General features: G+C 43.6%; 1 protein-coding gene across 2 annotated transcripts in view; it reads right to left on the minus strand.

The window, feature by feature from the left end:
- EFHC2 (EF-hand domain containing 2) overlaps positions 1-22,380 on the minus strand; it is a 109,983-nt gene that overhangs the window by 42,310 nt on the left and 45,293 nt on the right. For both annotated transcript variants that reach the window (XM_077294824.1, XM_077294823.1), the window contains exons 8-9: positions 9,101-9,266; positions 760-902 (exon numbers count right to left, since the gene is read on the minus strand). In XM_077294824.1, the coding sequence (XP_077150939.1) occupies positions 760-902; positions 9,101-9,266 (309 nt within the window). The remainder of the gene's footprint in view (positions 1-759; positions 903-9,100; positions 9,267-22,380) is intronic.

Below are 22,380 nucleotides of genomic sequence, written 5' to 3' on the forward strand. Positions count from 1 at the left end.
AATCTTGTTATAGTTAACCCTGTCTAGTCTATACTGCAACCCCTGGAGTTTTGCATTTAGATAACATACTTTACTGTAAAACACATTTAACTGATTGGGGTGCCAGAGAGTGAATACTATCTATTCTTCACCACTCCCATACAGTACTTGCACCGACCCTGGCTGTTACAGCAGAAGCTTGGCTAACAGTAAAGCTGCGCTCCAGCCGTGATTGTGTGGACTCCTGTGCCATCATGATCATTACGACATACCAGTACATCAATTTACGCAAAGCTCCTGCATAATTTTACATACCAGTAAGTTATATGTTGGGAGGGGGTTAAGAAACAAAAATGTCTATTGGTTCAAAAATACAGTAATTCCAAGTTTTACATAAAGAAGGGTTAAGTGAATTCACACATATATCATTTTGGGGGTAAACACCTCTTACACAGGCAACAGGCACAAGATAGTTGTTAGATTGGCCAAGCAGACATGTTATCATAATAGGAGGCCTATTGGCCAGTGTGAAAAGGGCAAGATATGAAAAATAAATGTTTAAAAATAAATTTACAGAGGTCTTTCACATTGATTGCCCATCCTTAGGATAGGTCATTGATATCCGATCGTTGGCGTTGCAACAACCCCGGGACAAACCCCTTTAACATTAAAATCTGATGTAAACAGTAGTCCATTTTCTGATGACATGTTCCCTTTAAATCTTTCATGTAGAAATAGATCTTATATACACAAACTAATATGACAGTCTGACTTTAGTACCTGAATTTCTTTGCACTGGCTCAAACACAGATATGGTGTCATCACTTAAGAAGAAGGAGACGATGAACATTCTTTCTTTTTCAATCGGATTGTCAGTGATAAGTTTTGCAACAAACCTCAGAACATTGCTGTCCAAACCATTCCTAAAACAGAGGGAAGTGTTTGATTTGAAGATGTCATCATGTACAATGTGTACACTGGCGTCTATTGTTCCACTGTGTTTATGCCTTTAGGCAGTCAGATAATAAAAGTCTGTAGCTCTCAGTGAGGTCTTAATTATGAAAAATACAGCTGAGCCCCTTTTTACGCCCAATAGGTACGGCGCAGGTGTCTGTCTCAGACGGATGAAAAGAGCTCTATGGCACCAAAATGACAGATAAAGATTGCCCTCAGCACGGTTCTATACATGACACCAAAATTGTCATACATAGCAAAGGTATCTTGGCATTGGACCCCCTGGCATATACATGACACATCTGATATAAACCAGGGATCCACATGCACCACACTCTGGGTCTTGTAGGAAGCATAAATGATGGAATAATTGCCATAGGATTTCTACATCTGACAAGCCAGTTTCCCAGTTGTTATATAGTACACAGTGCCTTGCGAAAGTATTTGGCCCCATGGAACTTTTCAACCTTTTCCCACATATCATGCTTCAAACATAAAGATGCCAAATGTAAATGTTTGGTGAAGAATCAACAACAAGTGGAACACAATTGTGAAGTTGAATGAAATTTATTGGTTATTTTACATTTTTGTGGAAATTCAAAAACTGAAAAGTGGGGCGTGCAATATTATTCGGCCCCTTTAACTTAATACTTTGTTGCGCCACCTTTTGCTGCGATTACAGCTGCAAGTTGCTTGGGGTATGTCTCTATCAGTTTTGTACATCGAGAGGCTGAAATTCTTGCCCATTCTTCCTTGGCAAACAGCTCAAGCTCAGTGAGGTTTGATGGAGATCGTTTGTGAACAGCAGTTTTCAGCTCTTTCCACAGATTCTCAATTGGATTGAGGTCTGGACTTTGCAATAATATACACCTAGGTGTATATAGGCACGCGCTGAAAAAATAGCAAAGAGAGGTGAAAACTAAGAGTGTCCTTTAAAATGAATGACTACTTATAAAATGTCCCACTGTGTTGTGGTCTAATATCTGGATCGACACGGGTATACCCCCAGTGTGCTCACTTCATATAACCGAGGAGTTAGTGCATAAAAGGTCTTCCTACCTCCATTGATGATTAGAAGACTGTAGCGTTACTCCTGTAGTTCTGGATGTGTTCAGGCAAAAAAGAGATGTGGTGAACAGGCGGCTGCCCCGGCCGGCAGCAAGCCACCACTAACTAACCTCCGAGCAGAGACGGGATCCTGCAGAGCCGACGCCGCATGTGTTTTCAGCGGTGAGTACGGATGGTGCGCAGGACCTGCGTGACGTAGTAGGTCACGTGACCGTTATCCCCGGAGAGTGAGTACGATGTGCAGCTAGGACCAAACAACCTCTGGACTTTGACTTGACCATTCTAACTCCGGGATACGTTTATTTGTGAACCATTCCATTGTAGATTTTGCTTTATGTTTGGGATCATTGTCTTGTTTGAAGACAAATCTCCGTCACAGTCTCAGGTCTTTTGCAGACTCCAACAGGTTTTCTTCAAGAATGGTCCTGTATTTGGCTCCATCCATCTTCCCATCAATTTTAACCATCTTCCCTGTCCCTGCTGAAGAAAAGCAGGCCTAAACCATGATGCTGCCACCACCATGTTTGACAGTGGGGATGGTGTGTTCAGGGTGATGAGCTGTGTTGCCTTTACGCCAAACATATAGTTTGGCATTGTTGCTAAAAAAGTTCGATTTTGGTTTCATCTCACCAGAGCACCTTTTTCCACATGTTTGGTGTGTCTCCCAGGTGGCTTTCTGCAAACATTAAAGGACATTTTTTATGGATATCTTTGAGAAATGGCTTTCTTCTTGCCACTCTTCCATAAAGGCCAGATTTGTGCACTGTACGACTGATTGTTGTCCTATGGACAGACTGTCCCACCTCAGCTGTAGATCTACACAGTGATCATGGGCCTCTGGGCTGCATCTCTGATCTTGTTTGAGATGAAAGTTTAGAGGGACGGCCGGCTGTTGGTAGATTTGCAGTGGTATGATACTCCTTCCATTTCAATATGATCGCTTGCACAGTGCTCCTTGGGATGTTTAAAGTTTTGGAAATCATTTTGTATCCAAATCCGGCTTTAAACTGCTCCACAACAGTATCATGGACCTGCCTGTTGTGTTCCTTGGTCTTCATGATGCTCTCTGTACTTCAAACAGAACCCTGAGACTATCACAGAGCAGGTGCATTTATACGGAGACTTCATTACACACAGGTGGATTATATTTATCATCATTAGGCATTTAGGACAACATTGGATAATTCAAGATCCACAATGAACTTCTGGAGTGAGTTTGCTGCACTGAAAGTAAGGGTACCGTCACACAGTGGCATTTTCATCGCTACGACTGCACGATTCGTGACGTTGCAGCGTCGTATAATTATCGCTCCAGCGTCGTAGACTGCGGTCACACGTTGCAATACACGGCGCTGGAGCGATAATTTCATGACGTATTTGCGATGTAGAAGCCGTTGGTTACTGTGCGCACATCGTATACAACCTGTGTCACACGATGCAATCATGCCGCCACAGCGGGACACTAGACGACGAAAGAAAGTTTCAAACGATCTGCTACGACGTACGATTCTCAGCGGGGTTCCGGATCGCAGTAGCGTGTCAGACACAGCGAGATCGTAAATGCATCGCTGGAACGTCACGAATCGTGCCGTCGTAGCGATGAAAATGCCACTGTGTGACGGTACCCTAAAGGGGCAGAATAATATTGCACGCCCCACTTTTCAGTTTTTGAATTTCCAAAAAAATTAAAAATATCCAATAAATTTCTTTCAACTTCACAATTGTGTTCCACTTGTTGTTGATTCTTCACCAAAAATTTACATTTGGTATCTTTATGTTTGTAGCATGATATGTGGGAAAAGGTTGAAAAGTTCCAGGAGGCCGAATACTTTTGCAAGGCACTGTATCAAAAAAACATACAGAATCGATATGTACTGTATTATTTTTTCGGACTATAAGGACCATAAGACGCACCCCAAATTTTGAGAAGAAAAATAGGGGAAAAAATGTGTCAAATGGGAGTCCGTCTTACAGTCCGAATTCAGTTTACCAGGGAAGAGATCGGCACAAGTAGAGGGGTGGTCACAGGGGTCGTTCGGTGGTCCAGGCTGGTGCGGTGGCCTCCAGGAATTCCCATTCCAGATTGGTGCGGTGGTGGTAGTCTGTGTTGTGACGCTGCTCTGTGCGGTGGCTGTGCTCTGAGGGGTGGTTTGGCAATGTGGGGTGGCTGGGCTCTGTGGGGTGGCTGGGCTCTGTGGGGCGGCTGGGCTCTGTGGGGCGGCAGCACACTGTGGTGTGGTGATGGTGGTGGGGCTCTGTGTTGGTGGCGGTTCTCCGCTGGCATTTTGTCAAAGCCCGAAAGCCCCCGCAGCTCCGTTGCTGCAAGGCGGTGGCTCAGGGAAAATGGCTGCCGGGGGTGACACTTGCAATGAGATCTCATCCCAAGATCTCAGGAGATGAGATCTCGTCCCCTCATTGCCAGGATCTGAATCTGAGCATGAGCTGCCCCGGCGGCCATTTTGCCAGAGGCCACGGCACCGCATCGCAGCAATGGATGTGCGGGGGCCTCGGGGCTTTGACAAAATGCCGGAGGAGCCCCACCACCACAACGGAGCCCTGCCACATCACAGAGCTCTGCAACCGCCACAGAGCACCTCCGCACCAGCTTGGGAAGGGAGGCTGCATCGGAACCGCCGCCACCGGGACCGCTGCCACAGGATTTGCAAGTATATTCCTACCATAAGACGAACTCTCAGTTTCCCCAAAAAGTTTTGGAGAAAAAAGTGCGTCTTATGGTCCAGAAAATATGGTATTTACATAGTTTTAAATCAATAAGAAAATACAGGTCCATCAAATTAAACCTTTCTCCACCAAATTTTGTATAATGCACAACCCAATTTGTTGTGAGAAAATCATTCGGTCCTTTATTTTTAGGTGCAGAATTGGTATTTACCATTAGTACCTCTTGTGGTAGAACATTCCACACTCAAACTGCTCTAACTGTACAGAACACTTTCCTATTTACAGTGGCTTGCAAAAGTATTCACCCCCTTGGCTTTTTATCTATTTAGTTACATTACTGTAAGGGAGTGTCACATTCCTACCCTACTGGTTATGCTGCTATGTACATATTTACCATTTAGTGTATTGTAGTATAGGGCAAGTGTAGGACCCATTATCAGACACTGGATGGGGCACTACATTGTATATAGTCATGTAGGAGGGGCTGTCTGTGTTAAGTAAAATTGTCTTCCTGTTTTTAGTTAGTTAGAGCCTGGGAGCTGAACAGCTCAGGAGGGCTTTAGTGCCCAGATAGTCCCGTGGGGCTTAATGCCCGGGACCACACAATGACACCTCCGTAACATTAAGCAAGGACCCAGCCATTCACAGTCTGGATGGACAGAAGTACAGCTGAGGCAGCAGCATTACCACAGTTCAGGACAGAAGCTAGAGAAGTGGTCCGTGAACAGTACAGGGACACAGGTCGCTCACCATGTGGCAGATCATTGCTTGGGCTGATGCCTTTTGTACCGGGGCAAAACGAACGGAGGAATACTCAGGTGTATTGAGATCACACAGGGAGTAAGCTGCATTATCGTAAGAGGCGGTATGTCCCCGTAATATCCTGCAGCACGTAGAAGAAAGCGTAAGGAGAGCGGAGAACGTGAACTGCTTGGAGCCTAATGCTAATGATGTAACTGACTGGAATATGCTGAGACAAACAAATAGTAAAGTTCATCATTTTAACTTGGAAAAGGACTCTGTCTCTTATTGTTCAACGGGAAGCAGAGAAACTTCAGTCAACTTGATGGGACCCAGATGGTACAGAGGGTGAAAGGAAAGGTATGCTGCAGAAGGGACATTGTTTGCATGTAATTGGGGGCCAGGGTGTGTGTGATCAGTTAACCTCAGCCACGACTACGGCTCTGGCATGGCCTTTTACATTACAACACATGTTTAAATATTTTTGTAATCTGATTAGTTTATGATGCATGAGCACTAAATAGTCTAAGATAGTGAAGGGAAGTGAGAACAAAATAGGCATACGTTAAATTTATGGTATCAAATAACAAAGAATTGGCATGTGCATATTGTGGTGCGGTGACCCACGTTACAGCCAGGGGGCGCTGTGTGTGTGCTTCAAGATGCGCTTGGAGGCATAAATGTGATGAGACTAAGTCCGGCAGGAGTGTTAATGGCCGGTGTGTGTGTTGCAGAGGAAGACACTCTGTGCTGTCAATCTGAAGTTTGGTTGGTGTGCTGGGACCTGTAGTCCCACAAGTAGTTGTGTAATGCTAATGGGAGATTGGCAGGGCTAGTTATGAGAGATGGGAGGGTCAGACTAGCCACACACACCCACACTCCCACCCAGGGGAGTGGTTACAGGTATGTAATGTGACCACAGTGTGGTTCCTGTGTATGGATCCGTTTGGTCCATGTGCAAGGTCCTGGATGGTGAGTGTTGGAGACTCCTGGTATTGGAGAAGTCCTGCAAGCACCTGAGACTGTGGACCTGATGTACGGTCAGTGTTGGATTGTCCTGGTATGGGCTGGAGTCCTGGAGGCACTGAGACCGTGAGTCCTGCAATAGCCTGGGTGTTGGATTGTCCTGAAGTGGGCTGGAGTCCTGGAAGCACTGCTGAGGCTATGGACTGAATGCTCAAGGGTGTTGGATTGTCCTGGTATGGGCTGGAGTCCTGCAAGCACCTGGGAAGAGTGAGTCCTGCAATAGCCCGTGTGTTGGATTGTCCTGGGATGGACTGGAGTCCTGGAAGCACTGCTGAGGCTATGGACTGAATGCTTGAGGTGTTGGATTGTCCTGGTATGGACTGGAGTCCTGCAAGCACCTGGTAAGAGTGTGAGTCCTGTAAGCACTTGGGTAGATCATGGACTGATGGCCTGTGTGTTGGAAGTGCCTGTGACTGGTCTTCCTGGAAGCACATGGAAAGGCTGCATCTACAGAGCCTGAGACAGTTTCTGTGTTGTGGAAGCTACAGTTCCTACTGTGGGTCTGGACTATCCGAGGTGCCCTGGTCACAAGGACGGTGATCCCAGTGAGGCAGTTTCCCTGTGAACCAGCACTGGCAGGAGTCAGTGTGTGGAGCCGAAGTTCCTGTGAGGTAATCCCTGGTATGGGAAAAACCTGTGATATACAGCAGAGACGTATCTGCCATTGGAACAGACTGTCGGGGTTAAATATGTTCCGTTGATGCATGTAATGAACTGTAATGGAGAGAGATACCAGTGTGACCACTGAAGGCAATGTAAAACCGTATGTGATATGCTGATATGGCGGTATAATGAACTGTTTGTGTTATGGTTTATGACGTTTAATAAACCGGAATAGACTGTTTAAGTGGAGAAATCGTGCCTGAGTGCTTAAATCCCATGCCAAGCGAGTGTCCCCCAACACACTCAGGTAGCGTTTCGCCACATTATGTATTCACTTGCTATCTGGTGCAAGCAATTACTTTCATATGTCACATGCTTAGTGAAAAGAAGTCCACTTTTGTGCAATCTAAATGTCATGGGGTCTGTCAGAATATACACACACACACATACACACCTTTTATGAAAGGTCACAGAGGCTGCAACACCATTTAGTAAGAGGCATCACTAACCAAACACCACCATGAAGACAAGGAAATCTACAAAGAAGTCAGTGACAAAGTTGTTTGGTGAGAAGTAAAAGTCAGGGTTGGGTTATACAAAAAATATCCCAATCTCTGATGATCCCTTGGAGCACCATCAAATCCATTATCATTGAATGGAAAAAACATGGTACCACAACAAACCTGCCAAGAAATGGAGCCCACCAAAACTCTCAGCCTGGAAAAGGAGGGTTTTAATCAGACAGGCAGCATCAAGATCAAAGAAAACCCTGAAATATCTGCAGAGTTCCCAAGCCGAGAGTGTAGTATCTGTCTATACAACTACAATAAGTCACACACTCCATTGAGGTGGCCTTTATGGAAGAGTGGGCAGAAAAAGCCTCTACTTACACACAAAAATTGTAAGGCTCATTTTGAATTTGCCATAAGACATGTGGGAGACTCCCCAAATGTATGGAGGAAGGTGCTGTGGTCAGATTATACCAAAATTGAACTTTATGGCCACAAAGGTACGCACTATGTTTGGCACTAAACCAACACTGTTCATCACCCCAAGAAAACTATCCCCACAGTGAAACATGGTGGTGGTAGCATCATGCTGTAGGAATGCTTTTCAGAGCAGGGACAGGGGAAATGGTCCAAGATGAGGGGAAGATGGATGGTGGGAAATAAAGGGGCATTCTTGAGTAAAACCTGTTTCAGTCTGTCAGTGATTTGAGAGTGGGACGGAGGTTCACCTGCCAACAAGACAATGATCCAAAACATACCAGCTCTACCCTCACCTACTGTATCCTCACCCATCCCTTATAAATTGCGAGCCCTCGTGGGCAGGGTCCTCTCTCCTCCTGTACCAGTCGTGACTTTTATTGTTTAAGATTACTGTATTTGTTTTTTATTATGTATACCTCTTTTCACATGTAAAGCGACATGGAGTAAATGGCGCTATAACAATAAATAATAACAATAATAATACTGCTAAAGCAACATTCAAGTGGTTTAAGGGGAAACGTGTAAATGTTCTGGAGTGACCTAGTCAAAGCCCAGACCTTAACCCAATTGAGAATTTGTGGTCAGACTTGAAGATGAAAACCATCTAACTTGAAGGAGCTGAAACAGTTTTGCCTTGTGGAATGAGCAAAAATCCCAGTGGCAAGATATAGAAACTCATATACTTATCCAAAGTGAGTTGCAGTTGAAATGAAAACAAAAGGAGACTCTACAAAAGTACTCACTTTAGGGGGTGAATACTTATGCACAGTGACATTTTCAGTTTTATGTCCTATTTGTTGTTTGCTTCATAATAAAAAGAAAACCAAATTTCCACAGTTATGGCATGTTCTTTACATTAATTGATGCAAACCCTCAAAAATACAGTGAAATTGCAGGTTGTGAAGTAGAAAAACACGAATAATGTCAAGGGGGTGAATACTTTCACAAGCCACTGTAGCTGATGGATTCGTGTGTTCTTCACACTTAAGACTGTTCCCTGATGTTTAAGCAGGGACTACACTATAACAATTAAAACTTAAAGATATAACAAAAAATACCTGTCTTTTTCCATAAATTTCTTGAAATCTCGCTGTGGTGGTTTTGGTAGGAGTCCCAGACAAGAACAAAGAGAGTCTTCCTCAGAACCAAAGCCATTGTAAGGTGGAGTCTTCTTCTCGATCTTTGCATGTTGAGAAACTTTGTACTGAACAGGTGTAAAATCCTCTAAAAGCCAAAAAATAAATAAATTAACTATATCGGATATTAGGACGGTATCTTGTGGGATGTATGTAGCATCATCATGACCTATTAGAACACAACTACCAGATTTCGAAGAAACAGGCCTTTTTTTCTAACGTGTGAAAGTAAAATTTGTAATAAGGCGCCAAGCCAATTTTGAAGATTTCGAGAAAAAAAGTATGAAGTGTTAATGTCTCTGAAAAACAAATCTCTTCCAATTGCCAGATAATGTTTGTAGTCTATGATTTACAGCCACTGTGCCATTCTCTAATCCAAGCTGCAGGGTATGAAAAATGAATGTATAAGACTATATTTATGGAAATTAGTTTCCGTAATGTAAAACGCCACAACAGGGGATGGAAAACATCTGTAAGTGTAAAAAATGGTAGAAGGGAATAAATGGTGATATGATGCCCCCTAGTGGAGTGTTATGTTCAACAATCTGTATCCCAGTGCTTTCTTGTAATATAAGGTTATATTCGGACGCACGTATTTACGGTCCGCGACCTGCAAAAGTGCGCAAAGGACCAAACATGGACCAATTATAGCCTTTGCGATATTGCACATGAACGATTTTTCATTCATCTCAGGTGAATAAAAATTTTGACTGCTTTGATGTTGCCTGTTTTACACACCAGAACAGTGTATGTAATGGCAGGTAGCGCCTGCACCGTTCTTCAAGCAGAGGAGTGCATGGAGCTGCATACAGAGTGAGCCATATCTCCAATTTGCAGATATGAATGGCTAGAGTATTACAACAGTCATCTTGACAAGGTCAAAATCTTTTTCAGTGAAACCATTTAAAGTGACTTTGTTTCCAGGTTTTTGAGAGCAGCATAATGCAGAGACAGAGACCTTGATTCTAGCAATGTGTTACTTACTAGGCTGCTGCTGTAGTTTTGATAAAATCACTATTTTAACCTGCTACCATGTAGTCATCCATATTCATGAGCTCTATATAATCCCTCCCCATCACTGATTGGCAGCTTTCTGGGTATACTGTGCCTAGGCAGAAAACTGAGAAATCAGTAGAGTGAGCGGGCAGGGTTAAACAGAGCTCAGAAGCATATAAAGTAGTGTTTTTATCAAAACTGTAGCAAGCAGCCCAGTAAGGGACACATTGCTAGAATCAGCGTTTCTGCTCCTAAATCATACTACTGTTAAATGTGTCAAATTAAGGCCAGCTTGAGTTTTTGTAAACTAAAATCAGGAATGAAACAATCAGAAAAAAAGTATAATAGAAACAGGTCACCACTTCTGTATTTATCACCCACTCCTGGTTTTGGCTTACAAATACTGAGGTAAAATACTGAACAAATACTGAACATGTTAACGTGGCCTAACAAATAAAGTTGCACTCTGTAGCGCTATAGCATGAAAAGATGAAATATATGAAATTGGAATTGCATTACTGCTCTAGAAAATAGAAAAAAACAAAGATACTTAGTGCATAAATGTACCAATTAGTGTACGCCCAACAGCCAACGACAAGGCAATCACCTTTGCTGGGAACCGAACCTAATGCGATTCCTCTCATGGGCTGATAGCCTACGTTTATATGGGTAGGTAGGGCTGATGGATGGAGTGCCTATGCATACAAATATCAAAGACTGTCACCAAACAGAGAGTAGGTGTGAACAGGTGAATACTAAGAGAAGCTATGTCCATACTTAACTAACAAATACATTTGCACTCTGCAACGCTATAGCGTGCAAACATGAAATTTAGAAATTGGAATCGCTTTACTGCTTTTCCTATTTTCTATAGCCGTAATACAATTTCAATTTCATATATTTCATATTTGCATGCTATAGCGTTACAGACTGCAACTTTCTTTGTCAGTTATATATGGAGGTGGCTACTCTTGGTAAAAAATGATACGCACTTGGAAGTGATCTGAGGTATCACAGGAACCGTTTCTATTTAAAGTTTGTCTGGTTTATTTCCGTACATAAATCACATCACAGGAAAACTTAAATACAGCCTTTGTCCAGCTCAAAGTGAAACATAAAGTAACAGGTCCATACATTAGTGCTTGTTAGCCCTCCTGGCTTAGAGTCCTGCTTCTTAGTTGTTTAGCAAAGGCAAGCAATCCAGGAGATCTGCACACCTCCATACACAGAACTACGTGTGAGACAAGCAGGTCTCATTTTACAAAGTGAACCACACCCAGAAGTGGAGAACAGCCATCTCTCCCAACTCTTCAGCTGCGCACAATCAACCTGTCATGGCCGATTAACTCCTTCTAGTCCTATATGTACTAAAGCATTAATCCAGGTTTATCTCCCATCCACTAGGTGTCCTACAGCTTCCTTATAACCTGTTCACATCTGGTCTCTGTTTGAAAGTGATGGTCAGTTTTTAATATTTAGATGGAGTATCAAAAACCTGGTGACAGATTCCCATTAACAATCAAACATAAAGTAATATTCACAACAAGCTTAAATGGTACTAGTGAACCATGCATTTTAATAAAGTAAAAAAAAAGATATACAAACCAAAAGTATGCCAAACAAATACTCTTTAGGCCTGATTCACAAGTTCCATGTTTGAACACTAACATGAAAAAAATAGTACTGGTATCATCAGTGTTTTGGATCAGAGTTTACCATCAATGTGTCATTAGTGTATGGTCCGTGTGTCCGTTTTTACCATCAGTGTGTCATTCGTGTGTAAATTTTATGATTAATGTGTCATCAGTGTTTTTCAAAGATGGGTACAGAGATATATACAGTGCCCCCACTCCCCACCCCCTCCTTGGCTTTTTACCTACCGTATATACTCGAGTATAAGCCGACCCGAGTATAAGATGACCCCCCTAATTTTGCCACAAAAAACTGGGAAAACTTATTGACTCGCGTATAAGCCTAGGGTGGAAAATGCAGCAGCTACCGGTAAATGTCAAAAATAAAAATAGATACCAATAAAAGTAAAATTAATTGAGACATCAGTAGATTAAGTGTTTTTGAATATCCATATTGAATCAGGAGCCCCATATAATGCTCCATACAGTTCATGATGGGCCCCATAAGATGCACCATATTAAAATATGCCCCATATAATGCTGCACAAAGGTTAATAATGGCCCCATAAGATGCTCCATAGAAACATTTGCCCCATACAATGCTGCATAAAGGTTGATGGCCCCTAAAGATGCTCCACACATTATGGCCCCATAAGATGCTCCACACATTATGGCCCCATAGGATGCTCCATACATTGTGGCCCCATGAGATGCTCCATACATTATGGCCCCATAAGATGTTCAAAACATTATTCCCCATTAAGATGCTCCACACATTATGGCCCCATGAGATGCTCCATACATTATGGCACCATAAGATGCTCCATACATTGTGGCCCCATGAGATGCTCTACACATTATGGCCCCATGAGATGCTCAATACATTATGGTCCCATAAGATGCTCAAAACATTATTCCCCATTAAGATGCTCCACACATTATGGCACCATAAGGTGCTCCATACATTGTGGCCCCATGAGATGCTCCATACATTGTGGCCCCATGAGATGCTCAATACATTGTGGCCCCATAAGATGCTCCACACATTATGGCCCCATAAGATGTTCAAAACATTATTCCCCATTAAGATGCTCCACACATTATGGCCCCATGAGATGCTCCATACATTATGGCACCATAAGATGCTCCATACATTGTGGCCCCATGAGATGCTCCACACATTATGGCCCCATGAGATGCTCAATACATTATGGTCCCATAAGATGCTCAAAACATTATTCCCCATTAAGATGCTCCATACATTGTGGCCCCATGAGATGCTCCACACATTATGGCCCCATGAGATGCTCAATACATTATGGTCCCATAAGATGCTCAAAACATTATTCCCCATTAAGATGCTCCACACATTATGGCACCATAAGATGCTCCATACATTGTGGCCCCATGAGATGCTCCATACATTGTGGCCCCATGAGATGCTCCATATATTGTGGCCCCATGAGATGCTCCATACATTGTGGCCCCATGAGATGCTCCATACATTGTGGCTCCATGAGATGCTCCACACATTAGGGGCCCCATGAGATGCTCCACACATTATGGCCCCATGAGATGCTCCACACATTATGGCCCCATGCGATGCTCCACACATTTGCCCCATTTGCTGTTGCTGCGATTAAAATAAAAAAAATCACATACTCACCTCTCTTCGCTCAGGCCCCCGGCACTTGCGATAGTCACCTTCCTCGTTCCATCGCTGCGCGCTGCTCTGTCTTCCATCCTCTGCACTGACTGTTCAGGCAGAGGGCGGTGCGCACACTAATCGCGTCATCTGACCTGAACAGTCACAGCCAGAGGACGGAAGGCAGAGCAGCACGCAGAGATGGAACGAGGAAGGTGAATATCGCGCAATGCTCACCTCCCCCGATATACTCACCTGCTCCCAGCGCGGTCCCTGGCAGCGTCTCACTGTCAGATGGAGCCGGCGGCATCTTCCTGTGTTAAGTGGTCACGTACCGCTCATTACAGTAATGAATATGCGTGCATATTCATTACTGTAATGAGCGGTACCACGTGACTGCTGAACACAGGAAGAGCTGCCCGGAGACCATGGGACATGCAGGGACCGTGCCAGGAGCAGGTGAGTATGTGACAGCCGCCGCTCCCCCTCACCTGCCGACCCCTCGCCGACACTGACTCGAGTATAAGCCAAAAGGGTCACTTTCAGCCCATTTTTTGGGGCTGAAAATCTCAGCTTATACTCGAGTATATACGGTATTTTTTTACATTACAAACTGTGTTTAAATATTATTTTAACAGATTTGTGTCTGATGCATCAGCGCTAAATAGTCTAAGGCTACGTTCACATTTGCGTTGTGCGCCGCAGCGTCGGCGCCGCAGCGCACAACGCAAACAAAAACGCAGCAAAACGCATGCACAACGCTGCGTTTTGCGCCACATGCGTCGTTTTTTTCATTGAATTTGGACGCAGCAAAAATGCAACTTGCTGCGTCCTCTGCGCCCCGACGCGGGCGCCGCAGCGACGCATGCGGCGCAAAACGCAAGTGCGCCGCATGTCCATGCGCCCCCATGTTAAATATAGGGGCGCATGACGCATGCGGCGCCGCTGCGGCGCCCGACGCTGCGGCGCTGGCCGCAAATGTGAACGTAGCCTAAGTTGGTGAAGTGAGAAAAATATAGGCAAAAATTAAATTTAAGAGGTAAAACAAATAAAATTTGGCATGTGCATATGTATTTAGCCCTTTTGCTATGAAGTCCCTACCTTCATAAGTCCCATGAGTAGTGCAAGGAAGTCCACTTATGTGCAATCTAAGGCCGGCGTCACACTCGGCGTAAGACAATACGCCACGTATTATACGTCCGTACTACGGCCGTAATACGGAGAAATGTTCCCAAAATAGTGATCCGTAGTCAGGGTGTGTCAGCGTATTTTGCGCATGGCATCCTCCGTATGTAATCCGTATGGCATCCGTACTGCGAGATTTTCGCGCAGGCTTGCAAAACCGACATCTAATGGATTTATGTGCTCAAATGTTAGGGAAAACATATATACAGTATATATATATATATATGTCATTGAGACACATATATATATATTCTGTATTTAGATTTCATTCAGCGCGATATCTGTGATAAGCCGGTAATTCAATTGCCGGCTTTTCATTTCTCCTGCACAAACCCGACAGGATATGAGACATGGTTTACATATAGTAAACCATCTCATATCCCCATTTTTTTGCATATTCCACACTACTAATGTTAGTAGTGTGTATGTGCAAAATTTCAGCGCTGTAGCTGCTAAAATAAAGGGTTAAATGGCGGAAAAAATTGGCGTGGGCTCCCGCGCAATTTTCTCCGCCAGAGCGGTAAAGCCAGTGACTGAGGGCAGATATTAATAGCCAGGAGAGGGTCCATGGTTATTGGCCCCCCCGTGGCTAAAAACATCTGCCCCCAGCCACCCCAGAAAAGGCACATCTGGAAGATGCGCCTATTCTGGCACTTGGCCACTCTCTTCCCACTCCCTGTAGCGGTGGGATATGGGGTAATGAAGGGTTAATGCCACCTTGCTATTGGAAGGTGACATTAAGCCAGATTAATGATGGAGAGGCGTCAATTATGACACCTATCCATTATTAATCCAATTGTAGGAAAGGGTTAAAAAACACACACACACATGATTGAAAAGTATTTTAATGAAATAAACACAGCGGTTGTTGTAATAATTTATTGTTCTCTCAATCCATCAGGAACACCCTCGCTTGGCAACATAATAAACGCACAAGATACATACCTTCTGATGTACTGTCAGGTCCAACGATGTAATCCATCTGAAGGGGTTAACTAATATTACAGGCAGGAGCCCTGCTAATGCAGCTGTGCTCCGTGCTTGTAATTCCCCTGCGAATGAATGAAATGTAGGTCATTGACCTACATTTCATTCATTCGCGGTGAGGCGCCCTCTGGTGGATGTTCTCATGAACTGCAGCCTGGGAACTTTTTCCCACGCTCCAGGTCATATGAGGACATCCAGCAGGGGGCGCATCACCGCGACTGAAGGAAATGTAGGTCAATGACCTACATTTCATTCATTCGCAGGGGAATTACAAGCACGGAGCACAGCTGCATTTAGCAGGGCTCCTGCCTGTAATATTAGTTAACCCCTTCAGATGGATTACATCGTTGGACCTGACAGTACATCAGAGAGGGTATGTATCTTGTGTGTTTATTGTTTTGCCAAGCGAGGGACTGCAAATGGATTTGAGAGAACAATAAATTATTACAACAACCGCTGTGTTTATTTCATTAAAATACTTTTCAATCATGTGTGTGTGTGTTTTTTAACCCTTTCCTACAATTGGATTAATAATGGATAGGTGTCATAATTGACGCCTCTCCATCATTAATCTGGCTTAATGTCACCTTCCAATAGCAAGGTGGCATTAACCCTTCATTACCCCATATCCCACCGCTACAGGGAGTGGGAAGAGAGTGGCCAAGTGCCAGAATAGGCGCATCTTCCAGATGTGCCTTTTCTGGGGTGGCTGGGGGCAGATGTTTTTAGCCACGGGGGGGGGCCAATAACCATGGACCCTCTCCTGGCTATTAATATCTGCCCTCAGTCACTGGCTTTACCGCTCTGGCGGAGAAAATTGCGCGGGAGCCCACGCCAATTTTTTCCGCCATTTAACCCTTTATTTTAGCAGCTACAGCGCTGAAATTTTGCACATACACACTACTAACATTAGTAGTGTGGAATATGCAAAAAAAAGGGGGATATGAGATGGTTTACCGTATGTAAACCATGTCTCATATCCTGTCGGGTTTGTGCAGGAGAAATGAAAAGCCGGCAATTGAATTACCGACTTGTCACTAACACCGCTGCGTATTTCTCGCAAGTCACACTGCTGGTCCGTGTGGAATCCGTATTTTTCTCGCCCCCATAGACTTTCATTGGCGATTTTTTTGCGCAGTACGCTGACAAACGCAGCATGCTGCGATTTTGTACGGCCGTAGAAAGCCGTATAATACTGAACCGTAATATACGGCTAATAGGAGCAGCCCCATTGAGAATAATTGTGCCGTATGTTATGCGAGTTTTACGGACGTAGTTTCTGCGCTCTTACGTCCGTAAAACTCGCCAGTGTGACGCCGGCCTAAGTGTCATGGGTCAAGTGTCACATGATCGGGGGTCAGCGGTGCATTGCCATAACAACCAGAGGTCTCCTTGAGACCTCTATGGTTGTTGATGGCCGATTGCTTTGAGCGCCACCCTGTGGTCGGTGTTCAAAGTACACCTGGATTTCTGCTACATAGAGGTGATCTGTACTTCACCTCTATGTAGCAGAGGCGATCGAGTTGTGCATGCTTCTAGCCTCCTATGGAGGCTATTGAATCATGCCAAAATTTTAAAAAAAAGTGTTTAAAAATATAAAAAAATAAAAAATATATAAAAGTTCAAATCACCCCCCTTTCTTCCCAATCAAAATAAAACAATAAAAAAAAAATTAAACATACACATATTTGGTATCGCCGCGTTCAGAATCGCCCGATCTATCAATAAAAACAAAGGATTAACCTGATCGCTAAATGGCGTAGCGAGAAAAAAAATCAAAACGCCAAAATTACGTTTTTTTGGTCGCCGCGACATTGCATTAAAATGTAATAACGGGCGATCAAAAGAATGTATCTACACCAAAATGGTATAATTAAAAACGCCAGCTTGGCACGCAAAAAATAAGCCCTCACCCGACCCCAGATCATGAAAATTGGAGTCGCTACGGGTATCGGAATATCGCGCAATTTTTTTTTTTTTTTAGCAAACTTTGGAATTTTTTTTCACCACTTTGATAAAAAATAACCTAGACATGTTAGGTGTCTATGAACTCGTAATGACCTGGAGAATCATAATGGCAGGTTAGTTTTAGCATTTGGTGAACCTAGCAAAAAAGCCAAACGAAAAACAAGTGTGAGATTGCACTTTTTTTGCAATTTCATCACACTTGGAATTTTTTTCCCGTTTTCTGTTACACGGCATGGTAAAACCAATGGTATCGTTCAAAAGTACATCTCATCCCGCAAAAAATAAGCCCTCACATGGCCATATTGACGGAAAAATAAAAAAGTTATGGCTCTGGGAAGGAGGGGAGCGAAAAACGAAAACGAAAAAACGGAAAAAGCTCCGGGGGTGAAGGGGTTAAGGAAGAGTGGGCAGAAAAAAGCCTTTCCTTTCACACAAAAATTAAAGGCTCATTTTCAGTTTGTCAAAAGATAGGAAGATGCTATGGTCAGATGAAACCTGTCTGGTGCTAAACCAACATAGCTCATCACCCCAAGAATACCATGCCCACAGTGAAACATGGTGTTGGCAGCATCATGCTGTGGAAATGCTTTTCAGCAGCAGAAAAAGGAAAAATGGTTTGGGTCAAGGGGAAGATGGATGGTGCAAAATACATGGATATTCATGAACAAAGCCTGTTTCAGTCTTTCAGTGATTTGAGTCTGGGACGGAGGTTCTAATTCCAAAAAAACAATGACCCAAAGCATACTGCTAAAGCAACACTTGAGAAGTTTAAGGGGAAAGTTGTACATTTTTGTAGTGACTTAAGGTACCTTCACACTAAACGACATCGCTAGCGATCCGTGATGTTGCAGCGTCCTGGATAGCGATATCGTTTAGTTTGACATGCAGCAGCGATCAGGATCCTGCTGTGATATCGCTGGTCGTTGAACAAAGTTCAGAACTTTATTTGGTCGTCCGACCGGCGTGTAACGTCGTGTTTGACACCAAAAGCAACGATACCAGCGATGTTTTACACTGGTAACCAGGGTAAACATCGGGTTACTAAGCGCAGGGCCGCGCTTAGTAACCCGATGTTTACCCTGGTTACCAGTGTAAAATGTAAAAAAAACAAACAGTACATACTCACCTTCGCGTCCCCCGGCGTCCGCTTCCCACACTGACTGAGCGCCGTAAAGTGAAAGTGAAAGTACAGCACAGCGGTGACGTCACCGCTCTGCTGTTAGGGCCGGCGCTCAGTCAGTGCAGGAAGCGGACGCCGGGGGACGCGAATGTAAGTATGTACTGTTTTTTTTTTCTACATTTTACGCTGGTAACCAGGGTAAACATCGGGTTACTAAGCGCGGCCCTGCGCTTAGTAACCCGATGTTTACCCTGGTTACCCGGGGACCTCGGCATCGTTGGTCGCTGGAGAGCGGTCTGTGTGACAGCTCTCCAGCGATCAAACAGCGACGCTGCAGCGATCGGCATCGTTGTCGCTATCGCTGCAGCGTCGCTTAATGTGAAGGTACCTCTAGTCAAAGCCCAGACCTTAATCCAATGGAGAATCTGTGGTCAGACTTGAAGATTACTGTTCACCAGAGTAAACATTCTTAATTGAAGGATCTGGAGCAGTTTTGCTTTGAGGAATGGGCAAAAATCCCACTGGTCAGATGTGGAAAGCTCAGAGACTTATTCAAAGCGACTTGCAGCTGTAATTGATGCAAAACTAGGCTCCACAAAGTACTGACTTTTGGGGGGTGAATAGTTATGCACACTGAAGTTTTCAGTTACTTTGCCCTATTTGTGGTTTGCTTCAAACAAAAAAATCAAAACAAATGTTCTTAGCTATAGGCATGTTCTTTATATGAACTGATGCAAACCCTCAAAAAAAACGGTCAGATTCCAGGTTGTGAGGTAGCAAAATATGAAAACATGCCAAGGGGAGTGAATACTTTCACAAGCCACTGTAAATTACAAACCTTCAACTATACTTTGCAATGTTAAACACGGACATTACACGGATGATATTTGTGTGCACAACGTGTTTTTCACAGACCCAAAGACTTGCACTGGTGTTTCTCATTCGTGATATGAGAAAATAATGGACACGTCTCTGTAAGTATTGCACGGACTCACGGTCCGTGGAAAAACACGGACACGTGAACAGCCCCACAGACTATATAATGGGTACATGTTGCATCCGTAAAAAAGTGAATGCAAGTTATCAAAGGAAAAAGTTGTATGAGGGGACAATTAAATGAGTGACTGTTCTATAGTCGAACTGCTGACACCAAAAATCTATATAATCCATATACACCAAAGTTGATGTGAATGAAGCCCAAAACAAATTATAATTTTATAATTCTGTAATTGTTATTATAATGAGAAATGATCTTTAAAACAGAATGATCCACAATAACTAAGCACACTACCTAAAATAAAACTCCTTTCTGTATTCTAGCAAAGAGTTTTACAAGGACAAGGAAAACAAAACCATAGAATTGACCCGAGCAGAGCGGTAATTTGGTTGTACTAGATTAACCTTACACTTCACAAATATAATTGATTTAGGTTGTTTTGATGTGTATATAATCAATATTAATGCAATGAAAGCTCAGCCTCTGTTACAGAAAGCTTGCTATCAATAGGAGATCAGTTTACTAAATGTTCCAATACATAAAATGCTTCTTTTGGAGCAGAGCGAAATTCTGTCCATTGTCTTACATAAAAACCACATTTTTAGGGAATGTGCAGAAAACATATTTTTTCGGGTGGATTCTGCTCTGAAAATGGTTTGAAAAAGCGCTAAAAGGTCAAAAGAATGAACATATTCATCTCAGGTAAAAACGACTTGCTGTTCACATGTTCAGGCTTTTGAGCTTCTTTTACACACTTCATGTCTCTGAAGACATAATGTGGTTGTTGAGACTTTTACCAGCGTCATTGCTTCAAAAACCAATAGTGATTTTGTCATTGTTGAATGGAGTTAAAACAAAAAATGGCAATACAAAAAACAACGAAAAACACTTAAAAAAAACCCATCAGCCCTCAGGAAATAACTACTAAAAAGACGCTAAAATGATAACTAAGGCCGGTTTCACACGTCAGTGGCTCCGGTACGTGAGGTGACAGTTTCCTCACGTACCGGAGACACTGACACACGTAGACCCATAAAAATCAATGCATCTGTTCAGATGTCATTGATTTTTTCCGGACCGTGTCTCCGTGTGCCAAACACGGAGACATGTCAGTGTTCGTGGGAGCGCACGTATTACACGGACCCATTAAAGTCAATGGGTCCGTGTAAAACACGGACCTCACACGGACGTTCTCCATCTGGGGTCCGTGTGCGTGCAGGAGACAGCGCTACAGTAAGCGCTGCCCCCCCCACATTGTGCTGAATCCGCAATTCATATGTTCCCTGCAGCAGCGTTTGCTGCAGAGAAAATATGAATAATAGTGTTTAAAATAAAGATCTATGTGTCCTCCGCCCCCCCACCCCCTGTGCGCCCCCCCGCTGTTCAGAAAATACTCACCCGCTCCCACGTTGGCTGTCACTCCTTCCTCTCTGCCCCGCGCCTCCTACTGTATGCGGTCACGTGGGGCCGCTCATTTACAATCATGAATAGTCGGCTCCGCCCCTATGGGAGGTGGAGCCACATATTCATGGCTGTAAATGATCGGCCCCACGTGACCGCATACACTAGAAGCCGCGGCCAGACCAGGAAGCAGCGAGGGAGGCGGGTAAGTATTTTCTGAACAGCGGGGGGGGCGCACAGGGGGTGGGGGGGCGGCGGACACATAGATCTTTATTTTAAACACTATTATTCATATTTTCTCTGCAGCAAACGCTGCTGCAGGGAACATATGAATCGCGGCTTCAGCACGATGCAGGGTACCACACGCGTGGGTACCACACGCTCCGTGTGGTACCCACTCGCCATACAGGTGGCACACGTGTGCCGCACGTATGGCCTACGTGAGTTCCCAGGCACACGGACACGGATAACTCCGGTACCGATTTATTCCGGTACCGGAATTATCTGGACGTGTGGGACAGCCCTAAAGTGAACCTGACAGCTGATACATGCTGCCCGATCCACTGGCTCTATGACCTCAGCAGGGTATGTTTTTCCTAAACAAGCCCTTTAACCCCTTTACCCCACCAGCCTGTTTTCACCTCCCTAACTAGGCCATATTTTACAATCCTGACCAGTGTCACTTTATGAGGTGATTCTCTTGAACGCTTCAACATATCCCAATGATTTTGAGTTGTTTTTTGTGACACATTTTACTTCATGATAGTAGTAAATTTATGTCGACATGATTTGCGTATTTTATGAAAGTATAGAAAATTTTACAAAACTTATGAAAAATTCACAATTTTTGAACTTTGAATTTTTATGTCCTAAAAAAAAAATCATACTACACAAAAGAATTAATAAATAACATTTATCACGTCTACCTTATGTTAGCTTCATTAATTGAAAGATATTTTCTTTTCAATAGGAAGTTTGAAGGGTAAAAAAAATTCAGTAGTTTTTCACTTTCCATCGAAATTTAGAAATCCTATTTTTTTTAGGGACCACTTCATTTTTAAAGTGACTTTGAGGATTCTATAAGTCAGAAAACCCCAAACTAGACCCCATTGTAAAAAAATGGCCCACCTCACAGTATGCAAAAGCGCATTGAAGAAGTTTAACACTTCAGGTGCTTCATAAGAATAATAGCTAAGTGGAGAAAAATAATGAAAAAAATTTGTGTTTTTCACTAAAATGTTCTTTTAGCTCCAAATTTTTCGCTTTCACATG

This window comes from Ranitomeya variabilis, chromosome 3 (genome assembly GCF_051348905.1).
Source record: "Ranitomeya variabilis isolate aRanVar5 chromosome 3, aRanVar5.hap1, whole genome shotgun sequence".
Classification (NCBI taxonomy): domain Eukaryota; kingdom Metazoa; phylum Chordata; class Amphibia; order Anura; family Dendrobatidae; genus Ranitomeya; species Ranitomeya variabilis.